The sequence below is a fragment of the Macrobrachium rosenbergii genome, chromosome 3 (assembly GCF_040412425.1).
Source record: "Macrobrachium rosenbergii isolate ZJJX-2024 chromosome 3, ASM4041242v1, whole genome shotgun sequence".
Classification (NCBI taxonomy): domain Eukaryota; kingdom Metazoa; phylum Arthropoda; class Malacostraca; order Decapoda; family Palaemonidae; genus Macrobrachium; species Macrobrachium rosenbergii.
Window position 1 is genome coordinate 43,848,324 of NC_089743.1, and position 18,846 is coordinate 43,867,169.

At 41.5% G+C, this 18,846-nt stretch overlaps 1 protein-coding gene across 2 annotated transcripts in view; it reads right to left on the reverse strand.

The window, feature by feature from the left end:
• Nucleotides 1-17,366, reverse strand: part of LOC136854809 (UDP-glycosyltransferase UGT5-like) — a 44,435-nt gene extending 27,069 nt beyond the window's left edge. Inside the window, exons 1-3 of one of the 2 annotated variants that reach the window (XM_067131362.1) lie at nucleotides 17,205-17,366; nucleotides 1,659-1,826; nucleotides 971-1,225 (exon numbers count right to left, since the gene is read on the reverse strand). In XM_067131362.1, the coding sequence (XP_066987463.1) occupies nucleotides 971-1,225; nucleotides 1,659-1,823 (420 nt within the window). In that variant the 5' untranslated portion in view covers nucleotides 1,824-1,826; nucleotides 17,205-17,366. Of the gene's footprint in view, nucleotides 1-970; nucleotides 1,226-1,658; nucleotides 1,827-17,155 lie in introns of both variants that reach the window. The other variant, XM_067131361.1, reaches the window with a different exon arrangement.
• Between the last annotated feature and the right edge of the window lie 1,480 nt (nucleotides 17,367-18,846).

Below are 18,846 nucleotides of genomic sequence, written 5' to 3' on the forward strand. Positions count from 1 at the left end.
TGTTTCAGAATATAAGTAATTGACGTGTAGACCCATGTCCTGTCATTGTCTTAGAATATAAGAAATTGACGTGAGGCTCATGCCCTGTCATTATCTCAGAATATAAGAAATTGATGTGTAGGGTATGCCCTGTCGTTGTCTCAGAATATAAGAAATTGATGTGAGGCCCATGCCCTGTCATTATCTCAGAATATAAGAAATTGATGTGTAGGGTATGCCCTGTCGTTGTCTCAGAATATAAGAAATTGATGTGAGGCCCATGCCCTGTCATTATCTCAGAATATAAGAAATTGGCATGAGGTCCATTCCCTGTCATTGTCTCAGAATATAACAAATTGACGTGAGGCCCATGCCCTGTCATTGTCTCCGAACATAAGAAATTGACGTGTATTCCCATGCCCTTTCATTGTCTCAGAATATAAGAAATTGACGTGTAGGCCCATGCCCTGTCATTGTCTCAGAATATAAGAAATTGGCATGTAGGCCTATGCCTTGTCATTGCCTTAGAATATAAGAAATTGACATTTAGGCCCATGCCCTGTCATTGTCTTAGAATATAAGAAATTCACTTGTAGGCCCGTGCCCTGTCATTATCTTTTATTGGAGATATCAATTGCATACTTCACAACTCCGGGAACTCAAACCTGTGGTGTCATGACTCAAGCACAAAACTCAACATGACCGAAACGAGTCAAATCCATACTGGTAAGAGTGGTAATCATTTAGACTGTTAACTAATGTGATGTCATTCCCCCTTTTAGAGCTAGCCAATCACTGGCGTGCAATGGGCGGGGCTTAGCTGCAAAGCTAGATGGTCTCTGCTATAGTACAATTTTCCCTCCCTCGTGTCACTGGCTGGCATAAGGCCAACTAAATCTACAGCAACAGCATTCACAACATTCCTACCTCACTCCATCATTAAACAGTTAGGCCAAAGAGAACACTTGGAGAGTATGACATCAGCACTAACCTCGTTGTACATGTGATCCAATATGACGAGGTCGAACTCCTTTCTCCTGGAGTAGAGTTCCTTCACTTGAGGCAAGTGGTAGAGATTCTGGGCGATTTTGGGAAGCAACTCTACAAAGAAGGACATTCCTCCATCGCGGATCTTTCGTGTATCGAACAAGTTCATACCCGAAATACGCATTTCGGGCAGGTTGTGGGAGATTTCACGGATGCCCGTTTGGTTCACGGGTTTGTCCGTGTTGCTCAGCATCTCGATCTGTGAGAGAGAGGGAGTGACTGGATGAGGGAGAGGGTGAGTGATTCCACTGAACGTTAGGCCAACTGGTCATGAGGTGTACATACGACTGAGATGCCCCAAGGGGATTGACTGATTGTTATTGTCTTTCTTCCAGAACAACAATTTGGATGAAGTATGGTTTTGCAGATATTACTGTTACTGTCTAGAGGTCCACATCAGGGCTTTTAGTCCATTCAACAGCATAACACTTATAGGTCACCATTAGGTAGGGGCCAGTGCTGACATAAACCTAGCTTAATCTAAGCCAACCACCAACGGAGTATCTATGGAAGTGTGACAATGAAACCCATTCAATCCTGAGTGATCACAATGAATAGTAATGTTCAGTGGAATCACTTTTTCATTCATGAGCCGAAATTCACCATAAGTGGTAAAGCTTCTTTAGGCCTACCTTGTGGCCTCGCTCTGCTAAAGCCTTAGCTAAAGGTAAAAAAACATTCCGGTGGCTGATGCTTGAAACTGGGAGGACCATGAGGATTTTGTAGGACCTCTCCGGAGGCGGAAGTTCTCCCGCGGTCCAACCCAACGCCAGCAGCAAAAGACACAAGGATCTCATCTTCTGAAAAGAGAGAGTAAGATGTCAGTTAGAGGCTTTCCAAGATATGCAGTTTAGTCACCGTATCTGGGAGTGAATATAATACAAACTTATATACAGGCTCGCAGGAAAACGCAGGCAAACGGGAAGACAAACACACACATACACCCACACCCATTTATGCTCATGGCACTAGCCTCACCGTTAACACAATTATGTACGAAAAACGATCTTGTAAATCATACATTTGTGATAGAAACTTATCATCTATTTTTCTGTACAGTCTTTTCCAATTGTTTTCTTCTGAATTCAGAAATCGAGAACCATAGTTATAGCGCTAGTTTATATCCATACATCACTTTAAGTTCTTTCAGTTATACTCAAATTATGATATTCATCACAATATTCACCTCAGTCTAGCTTATAAATCGAAGAGTGAAAGCAGCGATCAGCAGGGGTTCAGCATCAGTCTTCTTTGAGGCAACCAGTAAACATAGGTATTTTTTCTTTATTTGGCATATTTTGATTCTTATTTTATGACAAACAGAACAGTATAAATACAGATCATTTCTTTTATGTACAGTTGTAAAGTCCCCGCTCAATGTGTTCTCTGTGGAGAACATCCCGTTTTCTGTGGTGCCTTTCCCGACCTAAGGTCGAATGGAATATATATTTATCATCACAATTGTAAACTGTATATGTTGTCTTTCCAAGCAATTATGTATTATGTGCAAGTAACAAGTTATTTATTTTAGATGTCAGACATTGTTTATCACTGCGTTCTCTGTTTGAACCTGTCCTATTTTTAAGGAACTAGCTTGACCTCAGGTCACCTGTAATCTTTGTACCAGCAGTCTCTGCAAACTACGCAGACGTCCACATCCCGCTTTATAAGCAGCTAACTTTCATCAGTAAATCAGCAGTACTTGTCTCCCTGCACATTATTTCACACCTCTCTCACACAGTCACTCAAAAATGGTTTGCAATATACTTCAAAACTTTTCGGACAACAGCTTATAATAGTGACATCTGGTGCTATTTGGCAACTCCGTTGTAAGCTCATGAGAAAACTCAAACACTTACTACTGGTGCGTCCGAGAAATTACCTGGTATTGTTGTCATGCTGTACTTGATTAAAGGATGTTACTACAATACTGTTCTTATGTTTTAATATTTTTCTCTCCAAAGGCCAACACTATCTTGATGTTTTATCTCCTTCATATGTGTGAACTTTGTAGACATAGGCCTACGCTATTGTAAGTTGAACTATTAGCCTTAGTAACATCAACAATTTCGAATTTTGTAAAGATTTGCTGGCAAATCATTATGAATCAAATTTTTCAAGAATGGTAATTGAATGACTAATCCTTTGTATATTGTAAACTAGAGAAACTTAATACAAAATACATCATACTGAACTAGACTGACAAACTTCATATCTATTTTTGTAATTCATAGAATATAATTGCATATATATATATATATATATATATATATATATATATATATATATATATATATATATATATATATATATATATATATATATATATATATATATATATATATATATATATATATATATTATATATATAATATATATATATATATATATATATATATATATATATATATATATATATATATATATATATATATATATATTGTAAGGCTTAGTGCTTGTTTTGTGTATGGAACGACTGTTTCCTTGTTGTGGGTGTACTTCTCTCCTGGTGGTGCTTATAAACACAAACTATAAACACAAAAAGTGTTTATAGTTTACGTCTGTTGCTTTCATCGGCAGAACGTTAAAGTTTGGGTAGCCATCAAGTCAGGGTCTGGACAGCATAGCAATATGGACTTGTTTGATAGCAGGTAGTTGTTACCTGTTGTCTTTGACAGTTTTTGATGATAACTTCAGCCAAGTTACTGAGGATGAGTTGGTGGCTCAACCTTAGTCGCCAGTGGAGAAGGGACATTCCTCTGAGACAGAGGTGGCTGTTGCATCAACTCCATCGTGATCATCTGTGTTTTGTGAAGATATCCCTGTTTGCCGCCACACGGTGGTTTCGATGGTTTCACGGCTGTAGTTTGGTGGTCGTCCTTGGTGACTTTTGATGCTTGTCATGACATCCCTAGGTGGATGTTCTGTTTTTGTACTGTACGAAGATTGTGATTATTATTATGTTGGTTTTATTTATGATACTTTAGATTATGATTATTAACTTTATATTTGCTGCTTTATTGAATTTTCAGATATCTGTATATTACTATGGTTAATTGGTTATACCGTGGATTGTCTGATATTATTTATGCTGTCTGTATTTTTTATTATTGTTTGATGTAGCTTAAATGTTGTTCACTATTATATGATATTTTGTTACTTTTGGTGTGATGGTAATGTTTATTTAAAGTAACTTTAATTTTGCTACATCTTTGGTATTTTTTGACCGGCTCATGGATTATGTATGATGTTTGATGTGGTTTAATTAGTTTTCAGCAAACTTGACTCACTTGTAAATATGTACATTTCTTAATGTTAATAAACTATTATTAAGGTTATTTTGCTGGTTTTGTTGTTCCCCTTTCCCCGTTGTTGTCTCGGCTTCTGCCAGTCTTTCTAGTCCATTTCTCTGTAATTGATGATGGAACCTGATGAACCGAGTTTTTGTTCATAGCAATATATATATATATATATATATATATATATATATATATATATATATATATATATATATATATATATATATATATATATATATATATATATATATATATATATATATATATATATATATATATATATATATATATATATATATTGCCGTTATTATGTGTTATTTCTGATTTTTTTAATTGCTATTTATGCCTATCACTGTCATACCTCTTATGAAGTTAACTGAATATATATCGCCTATTTTTGTATTTATCATCTACGTTTCTAAAGAATTAATATTAGCAAGAAGTTCAATATTAGCTTAATTTTAATGTTAAATGCTAGCAGGAAGATGACTATATGTTCATCAGTGGAAAATGTCTCCTCGTCATCGCAATGATGACTTTCTTCCAGAAATCATCGGCCACTGGATTATATTGTAACGCAAACCATAGCCTCTATTCTTTCTGTTTCTCTGTTATTTTCTTGGCAGGAATATGATGAAATAATATCTTGGTCTCATGTAGCCTGTTACGGATGGTGTGGGCATCAACTTGGAGGGTGAGCATAAGGTTCTCCCTTTATAGCAACACTGGTTGTCAGGGGAGTTAGGCGGAGTTCCTTCAATGATCATCCGATGATGATCCTTAACAGTAGTGCAACCAAGGCCTAAGGAGAAGGTCTGTCCATGCGCATGTGGGCGGTGCTAGTAAAGGGTATGGTATATACCTGGATATTTTCATTTTAATATTGGAATTACCTCTAGATTTATTTTCTTTTTATATCAGCACAGTATCTTTAGAAGTGAAAGACTTTCATTTAAAAATCAATAATTCAGCAATATTGATATTGAATGTTTTTTATTTTTTTTATGAAAGATATGACAGCGCTTAAAAAGGAAATGAAAATGGGAACACTGATAAGTTTGGAAAAGCTTCTCCATGATTTTCAGTTTCTCATAAAAATCACAAGTTGGCTGCATCAACTTTCGTGTTTCCCTGGGTATACTTTTAATCCAGGTACTGTCTCCAGCCTCTTCAGTGGTACTTAGAAATTAGCATTGAGGAAAGTTATGCGATATATATCCCCCATCATAACGTAATCCCTCAGTGTCTATCATTCCTTCAAAGTTAATGTTGTTTTCATCAAAGATTTCTATATCAACAATAATACTTGATTCATCTTCTTCATTTATCCAATCCTTATCATCTGATATAGAAAAAAAAAGCATTGCAGACAAGCATAGTTCTTGATCAAGTGCTTCCTCTACGCTACAGATTTCAGAGCATTTGATAAATGAACCTTCCGATAGACTCGCATCACAATTTTCTTTTTTGGGTATTATATTTTTTGCCCACTAAAGCAACGTCTTTTCTTAAAATATAAGTCCTTATTCTATATACTTTTTTTTACTGGAATTGGGGAAGGATAATCATTACATGCCCCATTTGTCTTAAATGAGCAAAGAAATGTTCTAACACATCCTTGTTCAGCCTGTGAGTCATGAAAGTAATGATGTGTGATGTGCCATATTTTTCTTTTAATATTGTATGTAAATTTCGTAGAGATCTTGAAGATATGATCAATCCTTTCTGAAATGGCAGCAACTGATCCTATCCACAAACTTTCATTGATTCGGCAGTATTAATCATTTGCCTCAAAACATTATTTTGTTCTAGCAACTGCAAACCGTAAGCAGTCCATTCGTGACTGCTTTTTATTGTGAGCTGCTCTAGAATCAATTAAACAGATCAAACCAAGACTCAAACAGTGCAGTGACTTTGCTTGTGATAGCCCAGTCTTTGCTGTAATCTTTTAATCTCGAACACTTCTACAGATAATTTCAAGGACACGCTCACTGTCAACATTCACTCTATTTATCTTAAATCCTTTATCAGGAAAATTATTCCTTTCAGGCTTGATCAGATGTGACGCATCTGCAGATAACATGAATGTTCCTATCATTATCAGCTGGATTTGTGAAATATGGATTAATTTGTGTCTGCACTTAGAGCTTTATGCAACTTAACATTACTTGCATTAAGATCACTAACCTGGCAACAACATGAAATCTCATGGATTCTATTTTCGTTATCAAACTAAACAAAATATCTTTAGTCATTTTATTAACAAAGTTATAATATATGACTCGTTTCCAAGAAGCTATCAATTCCCTTTATCATTATACACTGGACTTTATTTTTTGGCGAATAAAGAGTAACCTATCACTCCCCTTGTCGTAAGTCTGTAAAGTCCCCGCTCAACGTGTTCTCTGTAATGAACATCCCATTTTCTGCAGTGCCTTCACATTCGACCTAGGGTCGGACGAACACAATATTATTATCATTATTATGAATTGTATATTTTATTATCTGTTCAGTTGACCATGCATTATGTATATGTAACAGAGTATTTTTATGTCAAACCAGACATTGTTAATCATTATGTTTTCTGTATGTACCTGTCCTGTAGGGAAATAGCTTGACCTCAGGTCACCTGTAAATCTTTGTACCTGCAGTCTCTGCGATATACGCAGACGTCCGCATGCTGCTTTATAAGCGGATTGCATCATCAATAAACCAGCAGTACTTGTCTTCCTGCTCATTATTTCACACCTCTCTCATAGTGATGACCCCTGGAGTGGTTCCTGGAAGCCATACAGACCCAAACGGCAACTTAGTCTTGGCCCGTTGAACCAACCCATGCCCCAATCGGACTAACTACAGCGCTCTAACAAAGCGTTCAAGAGTTACCGACCCTCGTCAGCAAGTCACCGGCGTCACTAACGAACCCACACGGCAGGTTCCCAAGCATGTATTGACGCGAGTGTTCCCTCACACTCCAAATGAGAGCGCGGAATGAGCATGGACACAGACATTCCCAACCACATACAAATTAACGCGAACTTCTCGGAGGCAGACGTCTCCCTCATGCAACCCCCTCCCGCTCGCTCCTCCACGCCGGTGCCTGCACCCTGCGCGATGACCCCCCTGATGGACCAACCAAGGGCTGCCCTCAGCATAAGGCTGCTGCCATTCACCTATCAGAACGCAGCGTCCTGGCTCTACAGGGTCGAGGGGCAATTCAGGGTAGCAGGCCTAACCAACGAGGCGTTGAAGGCGTACATCGCCATCAATGCTCTCCTGGAGGAGATATACAAGAAGATCGCCCCATGGTTAATGACGACATCAAGCCCCGCCACCTTCCAGGAGTTAAAAGCCACTCTCGTCAAGACCTGCCCCCTGCCGGTCTCCAAGAGAGCCGCCTGCGCCCTCGACCTCGCCTTCAACCCCCAGCAGGACGAAAACCTCTTGGAAACGTGGCATGCCCTCCAGGACCTCCTCCTCCTCCCCGAGACTGACAGCAGGGGCAGGCGCAAAGAGATCAGCCTGTCGAGGGAGATCTTCCTGCGGCAGCTACTACCAGAGGTCCATGGGCAGATCACAGAGGCATACACCCTGCCAGTCGAGGACCTGATCAGGGTGGCGCAGCAGCTGACAGACTTCACAAAGGTGGCAAAGTGAGCGTCCACGCCCGCACACCCCATCAACTGCCTCCAGCCAGAGGACCCCACCATGGAGGGCATCAACATCGTCGCCCAGAGGAAGCCACCCCACCAGCAGAAGAGGGAGAGGCCGGGGCTTTGCTATTACCACCAGAGGTTTGGGAAAGCTGCCCGGAATTGCGAAGCCCCCTGCCTTTTCTTCTCTTCAAAAAACAGGGGAGGCGGCAGCCATCCTCACAGGCCGCCATGGCAGCAGCAACTGAAACACCCAGGGGGCCCGCACCAGTAGACTTCTACATCCGCGACACCATCTCTGGCAGGATGATGTTGATTGACACTGGAGCCATGCGGTCAGTGTTCCTGCCTTCCAGAGAGGACCGCAGATATCCGCCAGACCAGGCTGCCTCCCTGACGGCTGCCAACAGGTCTCCCATCCTCTCCTATGGCAGCAAGCTCCTGTCGATCTCCATCCTTGGACAGAGGTACAGGTGGAAGTTCATCATCGCAGACATTAGGACCCCGCTCCTGGGTGCAGACTTCCTTGCCCACTTCAGACTGGCAGTTGGTGTTGGCCACAAGCGCCTGATGGACACCTAGTCCTGCCAGTCCCTGCCCTTGTTGCCGGGCTCCAGGGAGCCTGCAATCTGTTCTGTCGCGCCCCACCAGTATGGTTCCCTCCTGAAGGAATTCCCGGAAGTCTTCAAACTCGAGCTTCATCAGGTGCCCAGGGCCCCGCCAAACACGGGATATATCATCACATCAAAACAAAGGGCCCCCCAACGCACGTGAAGTTCCGGAGGCTTCCCCCACAGCACCTTCAGGAGGCCAAGAAGGCCTTTGCCGAGATGGAATGGATAGACATATGCAAGAAGGCTCCCAGCCCCTGGGCCTCCCCCCTTCACATGGTGCAAGAAGCGGACGGCACCTGGAGGCCCTGCAGCAACTACAGGCGGCTCAACCTTGCTATAGAACCCGACCATTACCCTCTACCAAACATGCAGGACCTAATGGCCTCCTTCCACGAGGTCAAAATATTCTCAAAATTAGATCTCTTAAAGTCATATTTTCAGGTACCATTAGCACCAGAAGACATCCCCAAAACAGCCATCGTCATGCCTTTCGGGTCCTACGTCTTCACCTTCTCCGCCTTCGTCCTGAGGAATGCGGGCGCGACCTTCCAGAGGCTGATGGACAGCATCCTGGGGGACCTGGACTTCTGTGTCTGCTACGTTGATGATATCCTAATTTTTTCCAGATCCCAGAAGGAACATCTACGGCACATCTGGAAGGTCCTGCAGCGCCTGCTGGAGAGTGGCCTCGTCGTGAGATTCGACAAGTGCACCTTCGGCATCGAGAAGGTGGAATTCCTGGGCCACGAGATGTCCTCAGGGGGCATCCACCCAATGTCGTCGAAGGTCGATTTTGTTGTGAGGTTCCCCACCCTTGCCTCCATCAGGGCTGTACAAGAATTCCTCGGAATGTTCAACTACTACAGGAGATTCATCCTGGGGATCGCGCACACCATGGTCCCCTGATGGAGGTCCTCAAGGGTCGTCCTAAGACCTTAGTGTGGGGCCCCAACTAGCAGAAAGCCTTCTCCCTGATGAAGGCCGCCCTTGCCAAGGCAACATCTTTGGCCCACCAGGACCCCAGCACTCCCCTCCAGCTGACAATGGACGCCAGCAACGTCGTCTGCGGAGCCGTCCTGGAACAAGTCATCAACAGGACCCCTCACCCCATCGCCTTCTTCAGCAGGAAACTCAGCCCCACCGAGTCCCGCTACAGCACCTTCAACAGGGAACTCTTTGTAGTATACCAGGCAGTACACCACCTTCAAGTTCCTCCTGGAGGGTATGCCCTTCACGATTTGGACTGACCACCAGCCGCTGGTCCACGCCCTCACGAAACTGGGGGACACATGGTCATCCAGGCAGCAGCAGCACCTCACGGCCATCGCGGAGTTCACCTGCACCATCAAGTACCTCCCCAGCAGGAAGAACCCAGTAGCCGATGCCCTCTCAAGGATCGAAATCGACGCAGTGCAGCTCGGGATCGACTCCGAGGACCTCGCCCGCAAACAAGCCGCTGACCCAGAGACCCCAGCTTACTGCACAGTCGCTGCAGAGGAAGGATGTGTCCCTCGGCCCTGGAGGGTCAACACTGCTGAGTGACGTGAGCACTGGCCGCCCCCACCCACTGGTGCCCACCTCCCGTCGTCGGCTGGTCTTCCACATTATTCACGGACTGTCCTACCCCTCCAGAACGACAACGGCCAGGCTACTGATGGAGAAGTTTGTCTGGCATGGCATATGGAAGGACGCGATGGCCTGGGCAAGGCAGTGCATGCAGTGTCAGGCCACAAAGTAGGGCGGCACACTGAGTCTGGGTGGGCGATTTCCCCAGCCGAGGAGACGTTTCGGGCACATCCACGTCGACGTGGTGGGTCCTCTTCCCCCATCAGGAGGAGCAAGATACCTTCTAACAGTCGTCAACCACTCCACCAGGTGGCCTGAAGCTACGCCCATGGAAGAAGCCACCTCCAGTGCATGTGCAGAAGCCCTCCTCTCCAGCTGGATCAGCCGGTTCGGTGTCCCGGACCATATAACTACAGACGGGTCCTGCTTTCCTGTCCGAGCTGTGAACCGCCCTGGCACGCCTGCTGGGGACCACTCACCACAGCACCACCACTTACAACCCCGCAGCCAACGGAATGGTGGAGAGGTTCCACAGGTCCCTGAAGGCGTCCCTCATGGTCGTTGCACCTCCGAGAGTTAGAAGTACCAGCTGCCCTGGGTCCTCCTCGGATTGAGAACCGCCCCCAGAGCCAACAGCAACCCATCCTCAGCAGAAAAAGTCTACGGGGAGACCCTGGTAGTCCCAGGGGAACTCATCGCAGAGGACAGGGATGACATAGCAACGCAGAGTCTCTGCGACAGGGTTGGGAAGTTCGACCCCTGCCAGCGGACATACACCGACGGGACGTCCCCCTTCATGTCTCCCGGTTTATCCTCCGCCACCCATGTCTTCGACAGGGACGATGCCATGCGACCACCCTTAACCAGGCCCTACAGAGGACCTTTCCTTGTGCTCGAGAGGAACAAAAAGGCATTCTGGGTAGCCATCCACGGAAGGGAAGACTGGGTATTGATAGACCGCCTCAAGCCTGCATTCCTGGAGTAGGACGTCAGGGGCGGTTCCCAAAGCCCCCCCCACAGGAGATAGCAACCCCCCGGCCAGCCCCATGCACAGGAAAATGTCGTGGGCATCCCCAGAAAACCTCGAAACCAGACAGGAGGGCACCCCAACACACCACTCCAGAGGGTGCAGAAGAAGGCGGCCACACCCTCCAGTTGACATCGAGAAAGCAGGGCCCCCTCCGCCGCCCCAGCAGATAGCCGCTTTGATCAGACGTTACCTACGTCTTGGGGGGAGTATTGTAAAGTCCCCACTCAACGCGTTCTGTGTAATGAACATCCCGTTTTCTGCGCTGCCTTCACATTCGACCTAGGGTCGGACGAACACAATATTATGGTCATTATTATGAATTGTATATTTTATTATCTGTTCAATTGACCATGCATTATGTACATGTAACAGAGTATTTTTATGTCAAACCAGACATTGTTAATCATTATGTTTTCTGTTTGTACCTGTCCTGTTTTTTGTAGAGAAATAGTTTGACCTCAGGTCACCTGTAAATCTTTGTACCCGCAGTCTCTGCGATATACACTTGACGTCCGCATGCTGCTTTATAAGCAGACCGCATCATCAATAAACCAGCAGTACTTGTCTTCCTGCTCATTATTTCGCACCTCTCTCACAAGTCCACTCATAGCTACGTTCATTTCATCAAATGACATAACACACAAGCAATCCCATCCTGCCATTGTCCCAGCTTTATGATATAAAATTGTTAATACTGATGTTAATATTCGTGGCTCAACACTGATCTTACCAACACAGTTGCAATGTTGAAACAGAAGGATAAGAACATTTCACTGTATTATGTCAACAGTGATAAGCTTTTGGACTTAATATCGCAGGGTCAGTGCTCGGCTGATGCCATCTTCACACCAGTGAGTAATAGGGAGTCCAGTTAAGAGGGAATCAACTTGTGAGGGCGAAAAACACTTGCTACATGTGGCATGGCAAAATGCTTGGTCAATTTGTTTCTTTAGAACCATAGTGTCAATAATATGGAGCGACGATCTCCCTGCCGAGCTTGTGACCTTGGGTAGCCATATTGAAAGGTTTCGGTTGAGCTCATAGTACTGTACTTCATTATTATTATTATTTTTACTATTATTATTATCTTATTAATATTATTGTTTTTACTGTTGTTGTTATTATTATTATTGTTATTTCTGTTATTATTATTATCATTATTATTACTATTATTATTATTACTATTATTATTATTATTATTATTATTATTATTATTATTATTATTATTATTTATAGAGAAACCCACAAGATTCTTGTGTATAACTTGTTTACTGATAAATATTTACATATTACTTTGATCTCGAGCACTTTCAGGTCCTAACTGTGACCCTTTTTCAAGAGATGAGGTAGTCAGGCTGGTTCAAGGCCCAGCAATCTTCTGGAACTTCTTCTCCCCGTACTGTCATTTATATGATGGCTGTCCTGGTTTCCATTCTCTTGAGAGTTGTTTATCTCCTCCTGTCGGTTTGATATCCTGATCTGATGGTCAGTGGTATTAATCCTTGTGGTATGTGAGTAGTCACCATCGGTCTGTTGGGCAGGAGACCTAACCTCCAGGTCATAAGGGTCGATCTTAGCTTCTTTTAATATTAAAGATCGGCTTATGGGATCTTCTGAGGTAAATCCTTTGTTTCCTTCTATCACTTTAATCTGTCTGATGAGTGCCCCTTCCACTACCCTCATATGACTGATGTTATTGCTTTTGTATATAAGCCTACTGTTTTTAAAATCCATCCTATGGCCCTTTTCCCAACAATGCCTAGCTATAGGCAACATTAAAAATAAGTTTGAGAGATTATTTACTAATTCCGTTTGGATCAAATTTAGCAGTATGGATAATATAAAGAATATCTCAAGCAGATTATTGATAATGTGGTTCGGATTCCACAATAAGTTGTAGGTCCCGTTGCTAAGTAACCAATTGGTTCTTAGCCACGTAAAAATAAGTCTAATCCTTCGGGCCAGCCCTAGGAGAGCTGTTAATCAGCTCAGTGGTCTGGTAAAACTAAGCTATACTTACTTTATATATATATATATATATATATATATATATATATATATATATATATATATATATATATATATATATATATATATATATGTATGTATATATATATATATATATATATATATATATATATATATATATATATATATATATATATATATATATATATATATATACATATACATATACACATATACATATACATATATATATATATATATATATATATATATATATATATATATATATATATATATATATATATATATATATATATTATTTTGGTGATACAAAGACAGAAAGTGACAACTGATTACTGATGTTGGGGTCCCAGTACAGTAAACCAGGAAGAAAAACTAGAAAACCAAGAAGAGGTTCTCAGACTGCAACCGCCTTGTGTGCATTAACCACTCCACACTCACATTCCTAATTTTAGGTCTGTTTTTGGCTTCCTCTCCAGAACTTACTTTGCATCCCTGAAGAATTGTGGTTTGGGCTAGAGGTTCCTACCTTCCCCTATCTGTGCCACTACAGAGATGGAGTGTATTTCAGCTCCTTCATAGCAATAAAAGTATTGTTGGTTCCTACCTTCCCCTATCTGTGCCACTACAGAGATGGAGTGTATTTCAGCTCCTTCATAGCAATAAAAGTATTGTTAAAAAATTGATTAAATTTTTATTTTATTAATTTTCAAAAAAATACTTCAATTATAGATTTCATAATGGTTCTTGCATCAAAATAAAGTACTAAATTCAAGGTTTACTCTTGCATTTTTCTTCAGTAATAAATGTACAGTTATTATTTTTTCCTTAATTTTTTCCTTCACGGGGTTGGTTCCGCACCAGGTTACCTTAATGATTGCATTTGAAGATTACCTATCTAGGGTTAACAGTCAAACATGATGTTCATTCTGATGAACATCTTGGAATGAAATTCTGCATAACAAAAATACAATAATAGTCATTTTAAAGTGAGCCTTTTCCAGGTGCTTGTAACAATCATCGAACTGCTCTTCTTATAAAATGTTTTAGCAGATATTTTACTGACAGGTGCCCTTCATGACTCCAAACTTCCATATCCGGGCTTAGGAATAATAATAATAATAATAATAATAATAATAATAATAATAATAATAAACAAACACCAGCACCTCCATCACAACCAACCCAACAGAAACCAAATCAGCAACTGTCTTGAAAAAGGCGCCTGGAAAAACAAATCATGGCGATGAGATCTGACTTGAGTAAACTGAAAGAGATGGCAGAAAAGAGGCTAAGAAGCAAGAAAACAAGGGAGGAACGGAACGAGAAATACAAAGTACAAGAGAAGGGACTAAACAACACAATAGAAGATATAAAACATAGGATCCAAGTCAAAGCACATATGATTCAACGGTACACGAACAGGACTAAAGGATACCAACAGAACAAACTCTTCGGTACCAACCAGAAAAGACTATACAGCCAACTAAGAGGGGAAGACAACCACCAGGAAATTCCTGAAGCCAAGCCAAGTAAGAGACTGTGGGGAAACATATCGAGCAATCTGGTATCACACAACAAACATGCAACATGGCTCCAGAAAATTAAGGCAGAAGAAATGGGGAGAATAAAACAAAGATTCGCCGAAATCACTACAGACACAGTCAGACACCAACTAAAGAAAATGCCCAGCTAGAAAACCTATGGGTACTGCTCAAAAACTTCAAAGCCCCACACCCACGAATAGCACAACAGCTCCAGCATTGTATCACAAACCACCATGCACCCAAATGGATGACCACAGGGAGGACATCCTTAGTACAGAAAGACAAGAACAAAGGAAATATAGCAAGTAACTATAGGCCTATCACCTGCCTTCCAATAATGTGGAAGCTACTAACAGGTATCATCAGGAAAAGGCTATACAGCTGCCTAGAGAATAAAAACAACATCCTCCACCAACAGAAAGGCTGTAGAAGGAAGTGTAGGGGCACAAAAGACCAGCTCCTGATAGACAAAATGGTAATGAAGAATAGTAAGAGAAGGAGAACCAACCTAAGCATGGGCATGGATTGACTACAAGAAAGCCTTCGATATGATACTGCACATGTGGCTAAGAGATGCCTGAAAATATATGGGGCAGAGGAAAACACCATCAGCTTCCTAAAAACTACACTGCGCAACTGGAATACAGTACTTACAAGCTCTGGGATACGACTAGCAGAGGTTAGCATTAGGAGAGGGAGCTTTCAAGGCAACTCACGGGCTCCACTACTCTTCATAGTAGTCATGATTCCCATGACAAAAACACTGCAGAAGATGGATGCTGGGTACCAGCTCAAGAAAGGAGGCAAAAGAATTAACCGTCTGATGTTCATGGACGACATCAAGCTGTATGGTAAGAGCATCAAGGAAACAGATACCATAATCCAGACTGTAAGGATTGTATCTGGGGACATCAGGATGGAGTTTGGAATAGAAAAATGCGTCTTGGTCAAAGTACAAAAAGGCAAAGTGACAAGGACTGAAGGGTTAAGCTACCAGACGGGAATAGCATCAAACACATAGATGAGACAGGATACCAATACCTGGGAATAATAGAAAGAGAGGATATAAAACACCAAGAGATGAAGGACATGATCAGGAAAGAATCTATGCAGAGACTTAAGGGGATATTCAAGTCGAAACTCAATGTTGGAAACATGACGAAAGCCATAAACACATGGGCAGTACCAGTAATCAGATACAGCGCAGCATAGACCAGAAAACTAGGAAACACATGACAATACACAAAGCACTACACCCCAGAGCAAATACAGACAGACTATACATAACATGAAAGGAAGGAGGGTGAGTTCTACTAAGCATGGAAGACTGCGTCAACATCGAGAGCAGAGCACTGGGGCAATATCTGAAAACCAGTGAAGACGAGTGGCTATGGAGTGCATGGGAAGAAGGACTGATAAAAGTAGACAAAGACCCAGAAATATACAGACAGGAGAATGAAAAACAGAACAGAGGAATGGCACAACAAACCAATGCAGGACAGTACATGAGACAGACTAAAGAACTGGCTAGCGATGAAACATGTCAATGGCTACAGAGGGAAGAACTCAAGAAGGAAACTGAAGGAATGCTAAGAGTGGCACAAGGTCAGGTCCAAAGAACAATAGATGGAAATAAAATCTCACTCATATGCAGGAAGTGCAATATGGAAGACGAGACCTTAAACCACGTAGCAAGCAAATGTCAGGTGCATGCACCAAACCAGTACAAAAAGAGGCGTGATTCAGTAGCAAAAGCCCTCACTGGAGCCTGTGCAAGAAACACCAGCTAACTTGCAGTAATAAATGGTACGGACATCAACCTGAGGGAGTGATAGAAAACGTTCAGGCAAAGATCCTCTGGGACTATGGTATCAGAACAGATAGGGTGATACGTGCCAATAGACCAGACTTGACGCTGATTGACAAAATCAAGAAGAAAGTATCACTCACTGGTGTTGCAATACCATGGGACACCAGAGTAGATGAGAAAGAAACAGAAAAAATTGATAGGTATCAAGACCTGAAAATAGAAATAAGAAGGATATGGGATATCCCAGTGGAAATTGTACTCATAATCAGAGGAACACTAGGCACGATCCCAAGATCCCAGAAAAGGAACCTGGAAAAACTAGAAGTTGAAGTAGCTCCAGGACATGCAGAAGAGCGTGCTATTAGAAACAGGGCACATAGTGAGAAAAGTGATGGACTCCTGAGGAGGCAGGATGCAACCCAGAATCCCACACTATAAAAACCACCCAGTCAAATAGGATGACTGTGATAAACACAAAAAAAAAGATAATATCTCCCACACTCCCACACAATGAGGACTGAATGTAATAATCACGATTTACGAACACAACAAGAATGTTGATCCACTAAGAAAATGAAGAGACACCTAAGAAAAAGAAAACGAATACAGAATATAATGTACCTTCTATTAACAAAGCTTTGCTTGAACTGTACGAAGCCCACCTACTTACTAAGCATACATGTGACGGACACGCTGTATAAAGCTGCCGCCGGAGTTTGCTTGTTATCTCAGCACTAACTCTGCTACTGTCGGCTTTGGGTATGAGTTGCCAAGCAACCTGAAAAGAAGTATCATAAACATAAAGGGCATATATCTGGAGATGCCCTCTACATACCAGAGCCTTGGGGCCATCTTTAAAAATCTTGTAACTGCGCAAATTAAACGGGCTTAGTGCGATTGTGAATTTTTGTTTATCCTGAATGTTTAATGAGTAAGTGTTTAGTGAATGTTTAATGAGTGTTTAGGGTTTAGTGAATGTTTAGTAAGTGTTTAGTGAATGTTTATGAGTAAGTGTTTAGTGAGCATTTAGGGTTTTGTGAATGTTTAGTGTGTAAGTAAGTATTCAGTGAATGTTTAGTGAGTGTTTAGGGTTTAGTGAATGTTTTGTGAATGTTAGTGTTTAGTGAATGTTTAGTGTGTAAGTATTCAGTGAATGTTTAGTGAGTGTTTAGGGTTTTGTGAATGTTAGTGTTTAGCAAATGTCTAGTGTGTAAATGTTCAGAGAATGTTTATTGTGTAAGTATTCAGTAAATGTTTAGTCTAGAGTGCTTCCGGTTTAGTGAATGTTTAGTGTGTAAGTGTTTAGTGAATGTTTAGGTTTTAGTGAATGTTAGTATTTAGTGAATGTCATTGTGTAAGCATTCAGTGAATGTTTAGGGTTTAGTGAATGTTTAGTGTGTAAGTGCTTAGTGAATATTTATGGCTTAGTGAAAGTTAGTGTCTAGTGAATGTTTAGTTGTAAGTATTTAGTGAATGTTTAGTGTGTAAGTATTCAGTGAATGTTTAGTGTTTAGTGAATGTTTATGAGAAAGTGTTTAGTGAATGTTTATGAGAAAGTGTTTAGTGAATGTTTAGTGTTTAGGGTTTAGTGAATATGTTGTGAATGTTATTGAATGTTTAGTGTGTAAGCATTCAGTGAATGTTTAGTGAGTGTTTGGAGTTTAGTGAATGTTTAGTGTGTAAGTATTTAATGAGTGTTTAGGGTTACTGAATGGTGGTGCTTAGTGAATTTTTAGTGTGTACAGTAAGTATTCAGGAAATGTTTAGTGAGTGTTTAGGGTTTAGTGAATGTTAGTGTTTAGTGAATGTTTAGTGTGTAAGTGTTTAGTGAGTTTTTAATGAGTGATTAGTGAATGTTCAGTGATTGTTTAGTGTTTAATGAGTGGGGGTTTAATGAGCATTTAGGGGTTTAATGAGCAATTAGGGCTTAGTGAGTATTTGGTGTTTAATGAGTGTTGAGGGTTTAGTGAATGTTTAGTGTATAGTGAGTGCTTAGTGAATGTTTAGTGTTTAATGAATGTTTAGGATTAAGTGAGTGTTTAGTGAATGTTTACTGAGTGTTTAGGGTACAGGGTAAAGTGAATATTAAGTGAGTTTAATCAGTGTTTAATGTATGGGTGCCTGGTGAGTGTTGAGTATTCAGTGAGTGTTTAGTGTTATTAAGTGTGAGTGCTTAGTAAGTGCGAGTGTTTAGTGAGTGTGAGTGTATTGTAAGTGTGCGCATTTAGTGAGTGTGAATGTATAGTAAGTGTGAGTGTTTAGTGAGTGTAATTGTATGGTGAGTGTTAGTTTTTAGTGATTATGCACTGCTG